The 17,971-nt window shown below is 59.6% G+C and overlaps 1 protein-coding gene across 1 annotated transcript in view; it reads left to right on the top strand.

Moving 5' to 3' along the window:
• LOC119958959 (EH domain-binding protein 1-like) overlaps positions 1-17,883 on the top strand; it is a 61,376-nt gene extending 43,493 nt beyond the window's left edge. Inside the window, exons 8-12 of the mRNA XM_038787481.1 lie at positions 8,708-8,785; positions 10,046-10,382; positions 14,253-14,667; positions 15,616-15,789; positions 17,834-17,883. Of these exons, the coding sequence (XP_038643409.1) occupies positions 8,708-8,785; positions 10,046-10,382; positions 14,253-14,667; positions 15,616-15,789 (1,004 nt within the window). The 3' untranslated portion in view covers positions 17,834-17,883. The remainder of the gene's footprint in view (positions 1-8,707; positions 8,786-10,045; positions 10,383-14,252; positions 14,668-15,615; positions 15,790-17,833) is intronic.
• The last annotated feature ends 88 nt before the right edge of the window (positions 17,884-17,971 follow it).

Raw genomic sequence — 17,971 nt, forward strand, 5'->3', positions numbered from 1 at the left:
CTTCATTCCAGGGATCATTCTTGTGAACCTCCTCTGGACCCTTTCCAAGGCCCAACACATCCTTCCTTAGATACGGGGCCCAAAACTGCTCACAATACTCCAAATGGGGTCTGACCAGAGCCTTATACAGCCTCAGAAGTACATCCCTGGTCTTGTATTCTAGCCCTCTCGACATGAATGCGAACATTGCATTTGCCTTCCTAACTGCCGACTGAACCTGCACGTTAACCTTAAGAGAATCGTGAACAAGGACTCCCAAGTCCCTTTGTGCTTCTGCTTTCCGAAGGATTCCTCAATAGAAAATAGTCTCTGCCTCCATTCCTCCTTCCAAAGTGCGTAACCTCACACCTTTCCAGATTGTATTCCATCTGCCACTTCTTTGCCCACCTTCTCGCCTGTCCAAGTCCTTCTGCAGCCACCCTGCTTCCTCAATACTATCTGTCCCTCTGCAGATCTTTGTATCATCTGCAAACTTAGCAACAGGGCCTTCAGTTCCTTCATCCAGATCGTTAATGTATATTGTGAAAAGTTGTGGTCCCAGCACCGACCCCTGACACACACCACTAGTCACAGGCTGCCATCCTGAAAAAGACCCCTTTATCCCCACTCTCTGCCAGTCAGCCAATCCTCTATCCATGCCAGGATCTTACCCTTAACACCATGGGCTCTTATTTAACAGCCTCCTATGCGGCACCTTGTCAAAAGCCTTCTGGAAATCTAAATAAATCACGTCCACTGGTTCTCCTTTGTCTAACTTCCTTGTTACCTCCTCAAAGAAAGGGCTCCTTAAACTACCCCCTGTAACCGTAATACAGGGACTACAGGCCCCGTCTAAACTACCCCCTGTAACCGCAATACAGGGACTACAGGCCCCGTCTAAACTACCCCCATCACCGTAATACAGGGACTACAGGCCCCATCTAAACTACCCCCTGTAACCGTAATACAGGGACTACAGGCCCCGTCTAAACTACCCCCTGTAACCATAATACAGGGACTACAGGCCCCGTCTAAACTACCCTCTGTAACCGTAATACAGGGACTACAGGCCCCGTCTAAACTACCCCCTGTAACCATAATACAGGGACTACAGGCCCCGTCTAAACTACCCTCTGTAACCGTAATACAGGGACTACAGGCCCCGTCTAAACTACCCCCTGTAACCGTAATACAGGGACTACAGGCCCCGTCTAAACTACCCCCTGTAACCGTAATACAGGGACTACAGGCCCCGTCTAAACTACCCCCTGTAACCGTAATACAGGGACTACAGGCCCCGTCTAAACTACCCCCATCACCGTAATACAGGGACTACAGCCCCGTCTAAACTACCCCCTGTAACCGTAATACAGGGACTACAGGCCCCGTCTAAACTACCCCCTGTAACCGTAATACAGGGACTACAGCCCCCGTCTAAACTACCCCTGTAACCGTAATACAGGGACTACAGGCCCCGTCTAAACTACCCCCTGTAACCGTAATACAGGGACTACAGGCCCCGTCTAAACTACCCCCTGTAACCGTAATACAGGGACTACAGGCCCCGTCTAAACTACCCCCTGTAACCGTAATACAGGGACTACAGGCCCCGTCTAAACTACCCCCTGTAACCGCAATACATGGACTACAGGCCCCGTCTAAACTACCCCCATCACCGTAATACAGGGACTACAGGCCCCGTCTAAACTACCCCCGTAACCGTAATACAGGGACTACAGGCCCCGTCTAAACTACCCCCTGTAACCGTAATACAGGGACTACAGGCCCCTTCTAAACTACCCCCTGTAACCGTAATACAGGGACTACAGGCCCCGTCTAAACTACCCCCTGTAACCGTAATACAGGGACTACAGGCCCCGTCTAAACTACCCCTGTAACCGTAATACAGGGACTACAGGCCCCGTCTAAACTACCCCCTGTAACCGTAATACAGGGACTACAGGCCCCGTCTAAACAACCCCCTGTAACCGTAATACAGGGACTACAGGCCCCGTCTAAACTACCCCCATCACCGTAATACAGGGACTACAGGCCCCGTCTAAACTACCCCCTGTAACCGTAATACAGGGACTACAGGCCCCGTCTAAACTACCCCCTGTAACCGTAATACAGGGACTTCAGGCCCCGTCTAAACTACCCCCTGTAACCGTAATACAGGGACTACAGGCCCCGTCTAAACTACCCCGTAACCGTAATACAGGGACTACAGGCCCCGTCTAAACTACCCCCTGTAACCGTAATACAGGGACTACAGGCCCCGTCTAAACTACCCCCTGTAACTGTAATACAGGGACTACAGGCCCCGTCTAAACTACCCCCTGTAACCGTAATACAAGGACTACAGACCCCGTCTAAACTACCCCCTGTAACCGTAATACAGGGACTACAGGCCCCGTCTAAACTACCCCCCTGTAACCGTAATACAGGGACTACAGGCCCCGTCTAAACTACCGCCTGTAACCGTAATACAGGGACTACAGCCCCCGTCTAAACTAACCCCCTGTAACCGTAATACAGGGACTACAGGCCCCGTCTAAACTACCCCCTGTAACCTTAATACAGGGACTACAGTCCCCGTCTAAACTACCCCCTGTAACTGCAATACAGGGACTACAGGCCCCGTCTAAACTACCCCCTGTAACCGTAATACAGGGACTACAGGCCCCGTCTAAACTACCCCCTGTAACCGTAATACAGGGACTACAGGCCCCGTCTAAACTACCCCCTGTAACCGTAATACAGGGACTACAGGCCCCGTCTAAACTACCCCCTGTAACCGTAATACAGGGACTACAGGCCCCGTCTAAACTACCCCATCACCATAATACAGGGACTACAGGCCCCGTCTAAACTACCCCCTGTAACAGTAATACAGGGACTACAGGCCCCGTCTAAACTACCCCCTGTAACCGTAATACAGGGACTACAGGCCCCGTCTAAACTACCCCATCACCATAATACAGGGACTACAGGCCCCGTCTAAACTACCCCCTGTAACAGTAATACAGGGACTACAGGCCCCGTCTAAACTACCCCCTGTAACCGTAATACAGGGACTACAGGCCCCCGTCTAAACTACCCCCTGTAACCGTAATACAGGGACTACAGCCCCGTCTAAACTACCCCATCACCGTAATACAGGGACTACAGGCACCGTCTAAACTACCCCCTGTAACCGTAATACAGGGACTACAGGCCCCGTCTAAACTACCCCCTGTACCCTAATACAGGGACTACAGGCCCCGTCTAAACTACCCCCTGTAACCGTAATACAGGGACTACAGGCCCCGTCTAAACTACCCCCTGTAACAGTAATACAGGGACTACAGGCACCGTCTAAACTACCCCCTGTAACCGTAATACAGGGACTACAGCCCCGTCTAAACTACCCCATCACCGTAATACAGGGACTACAGGCACCGTCTAAACTACCCCCTGTAACCGTAATACAGGGACTACAGGCCCCGTCTAAACTACCCCCTGTAACCGTAATACAGGGACTACAGGCCCCGTCTAAACTACCCCCTGTACTAGTAATACAGGGACTACAGCCCCCGTCTAAACTACCCCCATCACCGTAATACAGGGACTACAGGCCCCGTCTAAACTACCCCCATCACCGTAATACAGGGACTACAGGCCCCGTCTAAACTACCCCCTGTAACAGTAATACAGGGACTACAGGCCCCATCTAAACTACCCCCTGTAACCGTAATACAGGGACTACAGGCCCCGTCTAAACTACCCCCTGTAACCGTAATACAAGGACTACAGACCCCGTCTAAACTACCCCCTGTAACCGTAATACAGGGACTACAGGCCCCGTCTAAACTACCCCCTGTAACCGTAATACAGGGACTACAGGCCCCGTCTAAACTACCCCCTGTAACCGTAATACAAGGACTACAGACCCCGTCTAAACTACCCCCTGTAACCGTAATACAGGGACTACAGGCCCCGTCTAAACTACCCCCTGTAACCGTAATACAGGGACTACAGGCCCCGTCTAAACTACCGCCTGTAACCGTAATACAGGGACTACAGCCCCCGTCTAAACTAACCCCCTGTAACCGTAATACAGGGACTACAGGCCCCGTCTAAACTACCCCCTGTAACCGTAATACAGGGACTACAGCCCCGTCTAAACTACCCCCTGTAACCGTAATACAGGGACTACAGTCCCCGTCTAAACTACCCCCTGTAACTGCAATACAGGGACTACAGGCCCCGTCTAAACTACCCCCTGTAACCGTAATACAGGGACTACAGGCCCCGTCTAAACTACCCCCTGTAACCGTAATACAGGGACTACAGGCCCCGTCTAAACTACCCCCTGTAACCATAATACAGGGACTACAGGCCCCGTCTAAACTACCCCCTGTAACCGTAATACAGGGACTACAGGCCCCGTCTAAACTACCCCATCACCATAATACAGGGACTACAGGCCCCGTCTAAACTACCCCCTGTAACAGTAATACAGGGACTACAGGCCCCGTCTAAACTACCCCCTGTAACCGTAATACAGGGACTACAGGCCCCGTCTAAACTACCCCATCACCATAATACAGGGACTACAGGCCCCGTCTAAACTACCCCCTGTAACAGTAATACAGGGACTACAGGCACCGTCTAAACTACTCCCTGTAACCGTAATACAGGGACTACAGGCCCCCGTCTAAACTACCCCCTGTAACCGTAATACAGGGACTACAGCCCCGTCTAAACTACCCCATCACCGTAATACAGGGACTACAGGCACCGTCTAAACTACCCCCTGTAACCGTAATACAGGGACTACAGGCCCCGTCTAAACTACCCCCTGTAACCGTAATACAGGGACTACAGGCCCCGTCTAAACTACCCCCTGTAACCGTAATACAGGGACTACAGGCCCCGTCTAAACTACCCCCTGTAACAGTAATACAGGGACTACAGGCACCGTCTAAACTACCCCCTGTAACCGTAATACAGGGACTACAGCCCCGTCTAAACTACCCCATCACCGTAATACAGGGACTACAGGCACCGTCTAAACTACCCCCTGTAACCGTAATACAGGGACTACAGGCCCCGTCTAAACTACCCCCTGTAACCGTAATACAGGGACTACAGGCCCCGTCTAAACTACCCCCTGTACTAGTAATACAGGGACTACAGGCCCCGTCTAAACTACCCCCATCACCGTAATACAGGGACTACAGCCCCCGTCTAAACTACCCCCATCACCGTAATACAGGGACTACAGGCCCCGTCTAAACTACCCCCATCACCGTAATACAGGGACTACAGGCCCCGTCTAAACTACCCCCTGTAACAGTAATACAGGGACTACAGGCCCCATCTAAACTACCCCCTGTAACCGTAATACAGGGACTACAGGCCCCGTCTAAACTACCCCCTGTAACCGTAATACAGGGATTACAGGCCCCGTCTAAACTACCCCCTGTAACCGTAATACAGGGACTACAGCCCCCGTCTAAACTACCCCCTGTAACCGTAATACAGGGACTACAGGCCCCGTCTAAACTACCCCCTGTAACAGTAATACAGGGACTACAGGCCCCATCTAAACTACCCCCTGTAACCGTAATACAGGGACTACAGGCCCCGTGTAAACTACTCCCTGTAACCGTAATACAGGGACTACAGCCCCCGTCTAAACTACCCCCATCACCGTAATACAGGGACTACAGGCCCCGTGTAAACTACTCCCTGTAACCGTAATACAGGGACTACAGCCCCCGTCTAAACTACCCCCATCACCGTAATACAGGGACTACAGGCCCCGTGTAAACTACTCCCTGTGACCGTAATACAGGGACTACAGCCCCGTCTAAACTACCCCCTGTAACCGTAATACAGGGACTACAGGCCCCGTCTAAACTACCCCCTGTAACCGTAATACAGGGACTACAGGCCCCGTCTAAACTACCCCCTGTAACCGTAATACAGGGACTACAGGCCCCGTCTAAACTACCCCCTGTAACCGTCATACAGGGACTACAGCCCCCGTCTAAACCAAAATATCAAAATTAGCAGAAACTCTAAGCTCCCAACCTCTCTTGATACCAACACCCCGCCTTCCTAACTTCTCCCCCCTTTATTCCCCTCCCGGGCCCCCCGGTGGAGCCGGGCAATTGGCCTGCATCCCTCGGGCCTGGTTCCCCTGGGCGCGTAGAGAACGAACCAGGGGCGGCTAAGCGGGGGCCGCATGGTGGGAGCGTGCATGCTCATTGGCTGTCTGCAACTGACATGGTTTCTAACTTGTCGACCGCCTCCTCTCTCTCTCTCTCCCCTTTCCTCGCCCCCTTCCCCTCGCCCCTTCCCCCTCGCCCCATCCTCCTCGCCTCCTCCCCCCTCACCCCCTCCCCCCTTCCCCCTCGCCCCCTTCCCCCTCGCCCCCTTCCCCCTCCCCCCTCGCCCCCCCCTTCCCCCTCGCGCCCCCCTTCCCCCTCGCGCCCCCTTCCCCCTCGCGCCCCCTTCCCCCTCGCCCCCTTCCCCCTCGCCCCTCCCTTCCCCCTCGCCCCCCCTTCCCCCTCGCCCCCTTCCCCTCGCCCCCTTCCCCCTCGCCCCCTTGCCCCCTCACCCCTTCCCCCGCTTCCCCCCTCGCCCCCGCTTCCCCCTCGCCCCCTTCCCCCTCGCCCCCTTCCCCTCGCCCCTTCCCCCTCGCCCCATCCTCCTCGCCTCCTCCCCCCTCACCCCCTCCCCCCTTCCCCCTCGCCCCCTTCCCCCTCGCCCCCTTCCCCCTCGCCCCCCCTTCCCCCTCGCGCCCCCTTCCCCCTCGCGCCCCCTTCCCCCTCGCCCCCTTCCCCCTCGCGCCCCCCTTCCCCCTCGCGCCCCCTTCCCCCTCGCCCCCTTCCCCCTCGCCCCCTTCCCCCTCGCCCCCTTGCCCCCTCACCCCTCCCCCCCCTTCCCCCTCGCCCCCGCTTCCCCCTCGCCCCCGCTTCCCCCTCGCCCCCTTCCCCCTCGCCCCCTTCCCCCTCGCCCCCTTCCCCCTCGCCCCCTTCCCCCTCGCCCCCTTCCCCCGCTTCCCCCTCGCCCCCGCTTCCCCCTCGCCCCCCTTCCCTCTCGCCCCCCCTCGCCCCCCTACCCCCTTGCCCCTTCCCCCTCGCCCCTTCCCCCTCTCCCCCTCACCCCCTTTCCCCTCTCCCCCTTCTCCCTCTCCCCCCTACTCCCTCTCCCCCCTTCCCCCTTCCCCCTCGCCCCCTTCCCCCTCGCCCCTCCTCCTCCCTCGCCCCTCCTCCTCCCTCGCCCCTCCTTCTCCCTCGCCCCCTACTCCCTCGCCCCCTACTCCCTCGCCCCCCCTTCCCCCTCGCCCCCCCCTTCCCCTCGCCCTCCCTTTCCCCTCGCCCCCTTTCCCCTTGCCCCCTTTCCCCTCGCCCCCCCTTCCCCTCGCCCCCCTCCCCCACACCCCCTTCCCCCTCATCCCCATCCCCCTCGCCCCCCTTCCCCCTCGCCCCCCTTCCCCCTCGCCCCCTTCCCCCTCGCCCCCTTCCCCCTCGCTCCCTACTCCCTCGCCCCCCTTCCCCCTCGCCCCCTTCCCCTCGCCCCCCTTCCCCCTCCCCCTTCCCCCTCGCCCCCTTCCCCCTCGCCCCCCTTCCCCCTCGCCCCCTTCCCCCTCGCCCCCCTTCCCCCTCGCCCCCTACACCCTGCCCCCTTCCCCCTCGCTCCCTACTCCCTCGTCCCCCTTCCCCCTCGCCCCCCTTCCCCTCGCCCCCCTTCCCCTCGCCCCCCTTCCCCTCGCCCCCCTTCCCCCTCGCCCCCTTTCCCCCTCGCCCCCCTTCTCCCTCGCCCCCCTTCTCCCTCTCCCCCCTTCTCCCTCTCCCCCCTCGCCCCTCCTTCTCCCTCACCCCTCCTTCTCCCTCGCCCCTCCTTCCCCCTCGCCCCTCCTTCTCCCTCGCCCCCTTCTCCCTCGCCCCCTTCCCCCTCGCCCCCTTCCCCCTCGCCCCCTTCCCCTCACCCCCTTCCCCTCACCCCCTTCCCCCTCGCTCCCTACTCCCTCGCCCCCCCTTCCCCCTCCCCCCCTTCCCCTCGCCCCCTTCCCCTCGCCCCCCTTCCCCCTCGCCCCCCTTCCCCCTCGCCCCCCTTCCCCCTCGCCCCCCTTCCCCCTCGCCCCCCTTCCCCCTCGCCCCCCTCCCCATCGCTCCCTTCCCCCTTGCCCCCTTTCCCCTCGCCCCCCCTTTCCCCATCGCCCCCCCTTTCCCCTCGCCCCCCCTTTCCCCTCGCCCCCCTTCGCCCCCCCATCCCCCTCGCCCCTTCCCCCTCGCCCCCCTTCCACCTCGCCCCCCTTCCACCTCGCCCCCCCTTCCCCCCCGCCCCCCTTCCACCTCGTCCCCCCAATCCCCCTCGCCCCCCCTTCCCCCTCGACCCCCCTTCCCCCTTGCTCCCTTCGATGGCGGCCGGGCTATCCCAGCATGCCGAGGGGCGCCGAGAGTCCCCTATCAAACTGCCAGGAACTCCGGGGAGGCCCTTGCTGCCTCCGATATGGGAATCCGAGCCCACAGCCCGCGCCCGCCTCCGTTTCAATCTCTCGCCTGGTCCTCCCGCTGGAACGCTGAGCTGTGTGGAATGGCCTGACCCCCAAAACCCTGAATTGGCGATGGCGGAGCAGAGGGGGGTGAGGGGGGGAGGGGTCCCGCTTTTCCCCCTCCACCCCCCCCGCCCCCCCGCCCACCTCAGTAACGCTGTGGCGATTGTGTTTCAGATGTCAACGAACCCCTCGGCGTGCTACAAGAAGAGGAGGAGGATTACGGGGCAGAGGGAACGAGGGACGAAACAGGCGGTGAGACTCGCTCGGCGCTTTCTCCCTTTTCCAGATTCCGGGAGGCCCGTTCGGGAATTCGGGAGTGCCCACATCCGTCCCTCGGTGGCGGAACGTCTCCCTCCCTCTCCCCGACTGATTCCCGGGATGAAGGGGGGTTTGTGCGATGGGGAAACGTTGAGCAGGTCGGGGCCTGTACCCGTTGGGAGTTGAGAAGAAGGAGGGGGGGATCTTATTGAAACGTATCAGAGGGGAGGGGGTGAGACAGAGTGGAGGCTGAGAGGATATGCCCCCCCCCAACCTCAAGGGAGTCAAAGGTCATCGGGGGGCGGAAGGGGGTAAGGTGCGGAATGTGGAGCTCGAAACTCCACATGAGCATGAGTCACAGAGAGTTGGTTTGCAGATGCAGCAGGTAATTAAGAAGGCAAATGGAAATTTGTCCTTCATTGCTAGAGGGATGGAGTTTAAGACTGGGGAGGTTATGCCGCAATTGTATAAGGTGTTAGTGCGGCCACACCTGGAGTATTGTGTTCAGTTTTGGTCTCCTTACCTGAGAAAGGACGTACTGGCGCTGGAGGGTGTGCAGAGGAGATTCACTAGGTTAATCCCAGAGTTGAAGGGGTTGGATTATGAGGAGAGGTTGAGTAGACTGGGACTGTACTCGTTGGAATTTAGAAGGATGAGGGGGGGATCTTATAGAAACATTTAAAATTATGAAAGGAATAGATAGGATAGATGCGGGCAGGTTGTTTCCACTGGCGGGTGAAAGCAGAACTAGGGGGCATAGCCTCAAAATAAGGGGAAGTAGATTTAGGACTGAGTTTAGGAGGAACTTCTTCACCCAAAGGGTTGTGAATCTATGGAATTCCTTGCCCAGTGAAGCAGTTGAGGCTCCTTCATTAAATGTTTTTAAGGTAAAGATAGATAGTTTTTTGAAGAATAAAGGGATTAAGGGTTATGGTGTTCGGGCCGGAAAGTGGAGCTGAGTCCACAAAAGATCAGCCATGATCTCATTGAATGGCGGAGCAGGCTCGAGGGGCCAGATGGCCGACTCCTGCTCCTAGTTCTTATGTTCTTATGAAACACAAACAGCTCAGCCACGGTCTGATAGAATGGGAGGACAGGATCGAGGGGCAGAATGGCCTCCTCCTGCTATGGACTCTATGCTCTAGTTGTGGTCTAACCCGACCCTCGGACCGGCCATTGGCGATTCGTCAGTCGGGGTCATAGTCGGGCCTTGTTGGGAGCACAGATATAATCCCCAAGTGGTGTGTTCCCTAGGTCGGTGGAAGATGGAGGCCTTGGGCGGACGCCAGCCATTGGCCGCCGCAGCCAGTTCAGGCGCGTTCCATCCAGGCCGGGAGGCGCATCTCGGGCACAGAAATCCTTTCAACGATCCCCCAGCGACACCGGAGGAGGGGCAGGGCAGCAGGAGCGGCCCGTTCGGAGGCCGAGGCTTTGAGGACGAGGGCCAGCAGGCGCTGACCAAGACGGCCGTGCCAGGGAATCCCTTCGAAGAGGAGGAGGAGGCCGTGGCCTCAGCCGCCGCCTGCAAGCCTGAGGAGCTAGGCCGCAGAGCTGTTGCCGAGCAACCAGCAACGGGGACAAAGGATGCTGGGTAAGTGAGAGGGGTTCGGTCAAGTTATCAATGTGCGATAAACCTGTCTTAAGGCCGCCCAAACCCGGCCTGAATCCTCCCACTCGCAGTTGAGGTTATTGGAGTTGCCACCCAGCGCAGTATCATAGATTGATCACAGCACGCAAAGAAGGCCATTCAGCCCACCGTGTCCAAATCCAACCCCTGCAAAAGTCACTCGACGAGTTGGACTCTGCTGATTTGCAAAAAAAATTCCATTTCTTTTCGAAAGCCTCCACCACGCACTCGGAGAGTGCACTCCAGAACTTTAATGCGCGCTGCGAGAGAGCGTTTCCCCTCGTCTCCATTGCCAATGGCCTTAAATCGGTGCCCCAATCCTGTTCCCGGGCCTTCCACCAATGCCAACGGTTTCTCCCCATCTGCTCCGCACAGACCCCCCACGTGGATTCGAAACACCCCCATCAAATCTCCTCTCAATTGTCTCTACTCCCGAGAAAATGGTCCGAATTTCTACAATCGACCATCACCATGGTTCCTCATCCCAACATAGGGCTCCCCGCACACATTGAACGTAGGGCTCTCCACACACATTGAACGTAGGACGCCCCGCACACATTGAACGTAGGGCACCCCACACACATTGAACGTAGGACGCCCCGCACACATTGAACGTAGGGCTCCCCACACACATTGAACGTAGGACGCCCCGCACACATTGAATGTAGGACGCCCCGCACACATTGAACGTAGGACGCCCCGCACACATTGAACATAGGGCTCTCCACACACATTGAACGTAGGGCTCCCGTACACATTGAACGTAGGGATCCCCGCACACATTGACCGTAGGGCTCCTGTACACATTGAACGTAGCGCTCTCCGCACACATTGAACGTAAGACTCCCCGCACACATTGAACGTAGGGCTCCCCGCACACATTGAACGTAGGGCTCCCCGCACACGTTGAACGTAGGACTCTCTGCACACATTGAACGTAGGACTCCCCGCACACATTGAACGTAGGACTCTCCACACACATTGAACGTAGGACTCTCCGCACACATTGAACGTAGGGCTCCCCGCACACATTGAACGTAGGACTCTCCGCACACATTGAACGTAGGACTCTCCGCACACATTGAACGTAGGGCTCCCCGCACACATTGAACGTAGGGCTCCCCGCGCACATTGAACGCCGGTCTCCCGCACACATTGAACGTAGGGCTCCCCGCACACATTGAACGCCGGGCTCCTGTACACATTGAACGTAGGGCTCTCCGCACACATTGAATGTAGGGCTCCCCACACACATTGAACGTAGGGCTCTCCGCACACATTGAACATAGGGCTCCCCGCACACATTGAACGTAGGGCTCCCCGCACACATTGAACGTAGGGCTCCCCGCACACATTGAACGTAGGACTCCCGCACACATTGAACATAGGGCTCCCCGCACACATTGAACGTAGGGCTCCCCGCACACATTGAACGCCGGGCTCCTGTACACATTGAACGCCGGGCTCCCGCACACATTGAACGTAGGGCTCCCGCACACATTGAACGTAGGGCTCCCCGCACACATTGAACGCCGGGCTCCTGTACACATTGAACGTAGGGCTCTCCGCACACATTGAACGTAGGGCTCCTGTACACATTGAACGTAGGGCTCCCCGCACACATTGAACGTAGGACTCCCGCACACATTGAACGTAGGACTCCCGCACACATTGAACGTAGGACTCCCGCACACATTGACCGTAGGACTCCCGCACACATTGAACGTAGGACTCCCGCACACATTGAACGTAGGACTCCCGCACACATTGACCGTAGGACTCCCGCACACATTGACCGTAGCGCTCTCCGCACACATTGAACGTAAGACTCCCCGCACACATTGAACGTAGGGCTCCTCGCACACATTGAACGTAGGGCTCCCCGTACACATTGAACGTAGGACTCCCGCACACATTGACCGTAGGGCTCCCGTACACATTGAACGTAGGGCTCTCTGCACACATTCAACGTAGGACTCCCGCACACATTGACCGTAGGGCTCCCGTACACATTGAACGTAGGGCTCCCCACACACATTGAATGTAGGGCTCCCCGTACACATTGAACGTAGGACTCCCGCACACATTGACCGTAGGGCTCCCGTACACATTGAACGTAGGGCTCTCTGCACACATTGAACGTAGGACTCCCGCACACATTGACCGTAGGGCTCCGTACACATTGAACGTAGGGCTCCCGTACACATTGAACGTAGCGCTCCCCACACACATTGAACGTAGGGCTCCCCGCACACATTGAACGTAGGGCTCCCCGCACACATTGAACGTAGGGCTCCCCGCACACATTGAACGTAGGGCTCCCCACACACATTGAACGTAGCGTTCCCCGCACACATTGAATGTAGGGCTCTCCGCACACATTGACCATAGGACTCTCCGCACACATTGACCGTAGGGCTCCCCGCACACATTGAACGCCGGGCTCCTGTACACATTGAACGTAGGGCTCTCCGCACACATTGAACGTAGGGCTCCTGTACACATTGAACGTAGGGCTCTCCGCACACATTGAACGTAGGGCTCCTGTACACATTGAACGTAGGGCTCCCCGCACACATTGAACGTAGGACTCCCGCACACATTGAACGTAGGACTCCCGCACACATTGAACGTAGGACTCCTGCACACATTGACCGTAGGACTCCCGCACACATTGACCGTAGCGCTCTCCGCACACATTGAACGTAGGACTCCCGCACACATTGAACGTAGGACTCCCGCACACATTGACCGTAGGACTCCCGCACACATTGACCGTAGCGCTCTCCGCACACATTGAACGTAAGACTCCCCGCACACATTGAACGTAGGACTCCCGCACACATTGACCGTAGGACTCCCGCACACATTGACCGTAGCGCTCTCCGCACACATTGAACGTAAGACTCCCCACACACATTGAATGTAGGGCTCCCCACACACATTGAACGTAGGACTCCCGCACACATTGACCGTAGGGCTCCGTACACATTGAACGTAGGGCTCCCGTACACATTGAACGTAGCGCTCCCCACACACATTGAACGTAGGACTCCCCGCACACATTGAACGTAGGGCTCTCCGCACACATTGACCGTAGGACTCTCCGCACACATTGACCGTAGGACTCTCCGCACACATTGACCATAGGACTCTCCGCACACATTGACCGTAGGGCTCTCCGCACACATTGACCATAGGACTCTCCGCACACATTGACCATAGGACTCTCCGCACACATTGACCGTAGGGCTCCCCGCACACATTGACCGTAGGGCTCCCCGCACACATTGAACGTAGGACTCCCCGCACACATTGAACATAGGACTCTCCGCACACATTGACCATAGGACTCTCCGCACACATTGACCGTAGGGCTCCCCGCACGCACACATTGAACGTAGGACTCCCCGCACACATTGAACGTAGGGCTCCCCGCACACATTGAATGCCGGGCTCCCGCACACATTGAATGCCGGGCTCCTGTACACATTGAACGTAGGGACCCCCGCACACATTGAACGTAGGGACCACCGCACACATTGAACGTAGGGACCACCGCACACATTGAACGTAGGGCTCCCCGCACACATTGAACGTAGGGACCACCGCACACATTGAACGTAGGGCTCCCGTACACATTGACCGTAGCGCTCTCCGCACACATTGAACGTAGGGCTCTCCGCACACATTGAACGTAGGACTCTCCGCACACATTGAACGTAGGGACCACCGCACACAGTTTCCGTGTCGAACTCCGGCAGCGATTGCGTGTCGCGCTACCTCCATTGTCTGCTGGTCATCGCTCATTCTGTGCCACCCTCTGTCTTTCAGCTCAGTGACGGCCGGCGAGGCGGCGGGAGGGAAACCGCGTCCCGCTCCAAGGCTGAAGAAGATGCCGCACAGCTTGGCGTCGTCGACCGGCCCCACGCCATCTGCTTCGGGCACCGCAGAACCTCCAGTCTCAACGGGCGTCACCAAGCCTGGTACCCAGGGTTCGGACGTCAACCGCAGCAGGGCTGGGCCGACCTCAGCGGGCACCGGAGTCCCTGCCCCGGCCTCCGCGGCCACGCAGGCTGCCACCCGCCCGGCGGTGGCCCCGCCCCCCAGGGCCCATCAGAAGGAGGCTGAGGCCAGGGGCAAGAGGAAAGCCCCTCCTCCCCCTCCCCTCAACGCAAAGGCCTCGGGCCCCGGGACACCCGAGTCGAACTCGGCGGGAGCGGTGCCGAAGCCGGGAGAAACCCCATTGGTAAGGAGTCCTCTCCTGCTCTTCCATCTCGGGCGGGGGGGGGGGGGGGGGGGGGGGGGGGGGGCTCCAGGGGGTGGTCCCAGGGGTGGGGTGTGGGCCCCATGGGCGTGGGTGGGCACACCGGGGGGCAGGATCGGCTTCAGGGGGGCTGGGTGGGCCAGAGGGTGTGGGTAGGCCCCGGGAAGGGGGGGGGGGGGGGAGCACAAGGGGTGGGTGGGCTCTCCAGGGGGTGGGTGCACACTCCAGGGGTGGGTGGGCCCTGGGAAGGGGGGGGGAGCACAAGGGGGGGTGGGCTCTCCAGGGGGTGGGTGCACACTCCAGGGGTGGGTGGGCCCCAGGAAGGGGGGGAGGAGCACAAGGGGTGGGTGGGGTATGGGTGGGGGGGGGGGGTGGGTGGGCTCTCCAGGGGGTGGGTGCACACTCCAGGGGTGGGTGGGCCCCAGGAAGGGGGGGGGGGAGCACAAGGGGTGGGTGGGCTCTCCAGGGGGTGGGTGCGCACTCCAGTGGTGGGTGGGCCCCTGAGGGATGGGTGGGACCCCCAGGGCGTGGGTCGGCCCCCCGGGTGGGGTGGGTGGGTGGGGCCCCCGGGGGGGGTGGGTGGGCTGCCCCAAGGCAGCGGAGGCTGTGGAAACATTTTCAGGGCCTAGTCAGGTTTTCGACCGACAAGAGGGTCGGGGGGTCACGGGGTCGTCGCTCAGGCCAGCCGTGGTCGTGGCGAATCCCGAGTATAGGCCCGAGGCCTCCTCCTGGCTTGGCGTCGCTACGCCTTGATCTGATGGGCCCGGGTTCGGCGGCCTGTGGCTGGGAGGGCGAGTTGGGCCTTTCACGGGACATGGGGTGGGTCACGGAGGGGTTTGAGGCCGGGGGGGGGGGGGGGGGGGGGGGGGCAATTCGTTTGTTTATTAACCCTCTCCTTTTTTTTTGTCCGTCTCGCTCTCCCTCCGACAGAAGAGCCCCCTCCAGGGCGCCACCCTGGCCCACACCAGCCGCTGCCTGCTCGACTGGTGCAAGGAGGTGACGCAGGAGTACCGTCGCCTGAAGATCACCAACTTCACCACTTCCTGGAGGAACGGCCTGGCCTTCTGCGCCATCCTCCACCACTTCCACCCTGAACGCCTGTAGGTACAGCAACCACCGGCATTTACCTAGCGCCTTTAACGTGCACCCCCCCCCCCGCCCAAACCTGTAATTCAAGGGACTGTTATCCCTCGGAATCCGACACCGATTCGGCTCCGCCACGGGAACTTCACCGGGGTCCGGCCCAGCGGCAGGAGGGGGAGAGGGAGGTGGAGGGAGGAACGAAGGGGGAGGGTGTGGAGAGGGTGAACAATGGAGGGGAGGAAAAGTGGGGGGGGGAAGGAGGGAGGGGGAAGGTGAAGGGCAGGGAGGTGAGGAGGGAGGGTGGAGGGGAAGGGTTGGAGGACGGAGGGGGAGGGAATGGGAAGGGTGGAGAGAGGGGGTGAGAAAGGGAGTGATGGGGAGGATGGAGGTCGAGGGAGTGGGGGAGAGGGAGGGAATGAGGGTGTAAGGGAGTGGAGGGCGAAGGAGTGGGGAGGGTGGAGGTTGGAGGGGGGAGGTTGGAGGGAGGGGGGAGGGAGTGGGGAGGGGGGGTGGGAGGGAATGAGGGTGTAACGGGGGGAGAATAGAGGGGATGGAGTACGGAGGGTGGGAGGGAGGGAATGAGGGTGTAGGGAGTGGAGGGCGAGGGAGTGGGGAGGGTGGAGGGAGGGGGAGGGATTGGGGAAGGTGGAGGTTGGAGGGGGAATGGGGAGGGGGAGGATGCAGAGGTGGGCGGAGTGTGATGGATGCAGGATGGAGGGAGGGAGTGTGAGGGGGAAGAGAGGGAGAGGATGGAGGGGAGGGAGTGGGGAGGGTGGAGATATTGAAGGGAGGATAGTGAGAGGGGGAAGGAAAGGGGAGAATGGAGGGGAGGGAGTGGGGAGGGTTGAGGTTGGAGGCGGAATGGGGAGGGGGAGAATGAGGGGAGGGGGTTGATGGAGGGGTGGGCGGAGGGTGAGGGTGGAGAGTGGAGGGGGTGTGAGGGGGAAGGGAGGGAGAGGATGGAGGGGAGGGAGTGGGGAAAGTGGAGGTTGGAGCGAGGGGGAGGATGGAGGGGAAGGCGGAGTGTGAGGGAGAGAGGCTGGAGGGGCAGGGATTGAGGGCGAGGTGGTAGGATGAAGCGGGGATGATGTAGGGGAGGGGTAGAGAGGAGGGAGCAGGAGAAGGGATCGGGGAGGGGGAGGGTGGGAGAGGGGAGGGAGGCAGAGAGGGGAGGCAGAGGGGAGGGAGAGGGGAGGCAGAGGGGAGGGAGGGGGGAAGGGGAGGGAGGGAGGCAGAGAGGGGAGTGAGGGAGGGAGAGAGGCAGAGTGGAGGGAGAGGGAAGGGAGGCAGAGAGGGGAGTTAGGGCGGGAGGGAGGCAGAGGGGAGGGAGAGGGGAAGGGGAGAGAGGGGGGAAGGGGGAGGGAGGCAGAGGGGAGGGAGAGGGAAAGGAGGCAGAGAGGGGAGTGAGGGAGGGAGAGAGGCAGAGGGGAGGGAGAGGGAAGGGAGGCAGAGAGGGGAGTGAGGGAGGGAGAGAGGCAGAGGGGAAGGATGGGGAGGGAGAGAGGCAGAGGGGAGGGAGAGGGAAGGGAGGCAGAGAGGGGAGTGAGGGAGGGAGAGAGGCAGAGGGAGGGAGAGGGAAGGGAGGCAGAGAGGGGAGTGAGGGAGGGAGAGAGGCAGAGGGGAGGGAGAGGGAAGGGAGGCAGAGAGGGGAGTGAGGGAGGTGGCGGAGGTTGGGGCTCCGAGGCCCGAATCAGCAGCCAGCTGGGTTGTGCGTTCTGGGGCCAGGCTCCTCCACGGCCCACTCGATTTATTGCGACCACTTCAGCCGCCATTTTCTTTTGACAGTATTGTTCAGATCACCCTGAACGTTTGTTCAATGACTGTCCGTGTTCACTGCGGTGCGTTGACACTTTGTGTGGGCGAGGTTACCGACCTGAATGAAGCAGGAGGCGGCTGGTGGGGTGGGGGTGGGGGTGGGTGTGGTTGGGGGGGTGGGGGGAGGGATGCCAGTCTCTCATTCTCAACTGCTTATTTTTTTCCCTCTTTCTCGTTTCTCCCCCCCCCCCCCCTCCCCGACCACGCAACCTTCTCCTCCCCCGCCCTCGCAAACCCCCCCCCCCCTCAGAAATTACGCCTCACTGGACCCACATGACATCAAGACCAACAATAAGAAGGTGGGTACGAGAGTAGGCCTCAGGCCTTGCAAATGGGACCAGTGGTAAAGTGGAGGTTGGCTGTTGTGTCGTGGGGGGGGGGGGGGGTG

This window comes from Scyliorhinus canicula, chromosome 31 (assembly GCF_902713615.1).
Source record: "Scyliorhinus canicula chromosome 31, sScyCan1.1, whole genome shotgun sequence".
Classification (NCBI taxonomy): domain Eukaryota; kingdom Metazoa; phylum Chordata; class Chondrichthyes; order Carcharhiniformes; family Scyliorhinidae; genus Scyliorhinus; species Scyliorhinus canicula.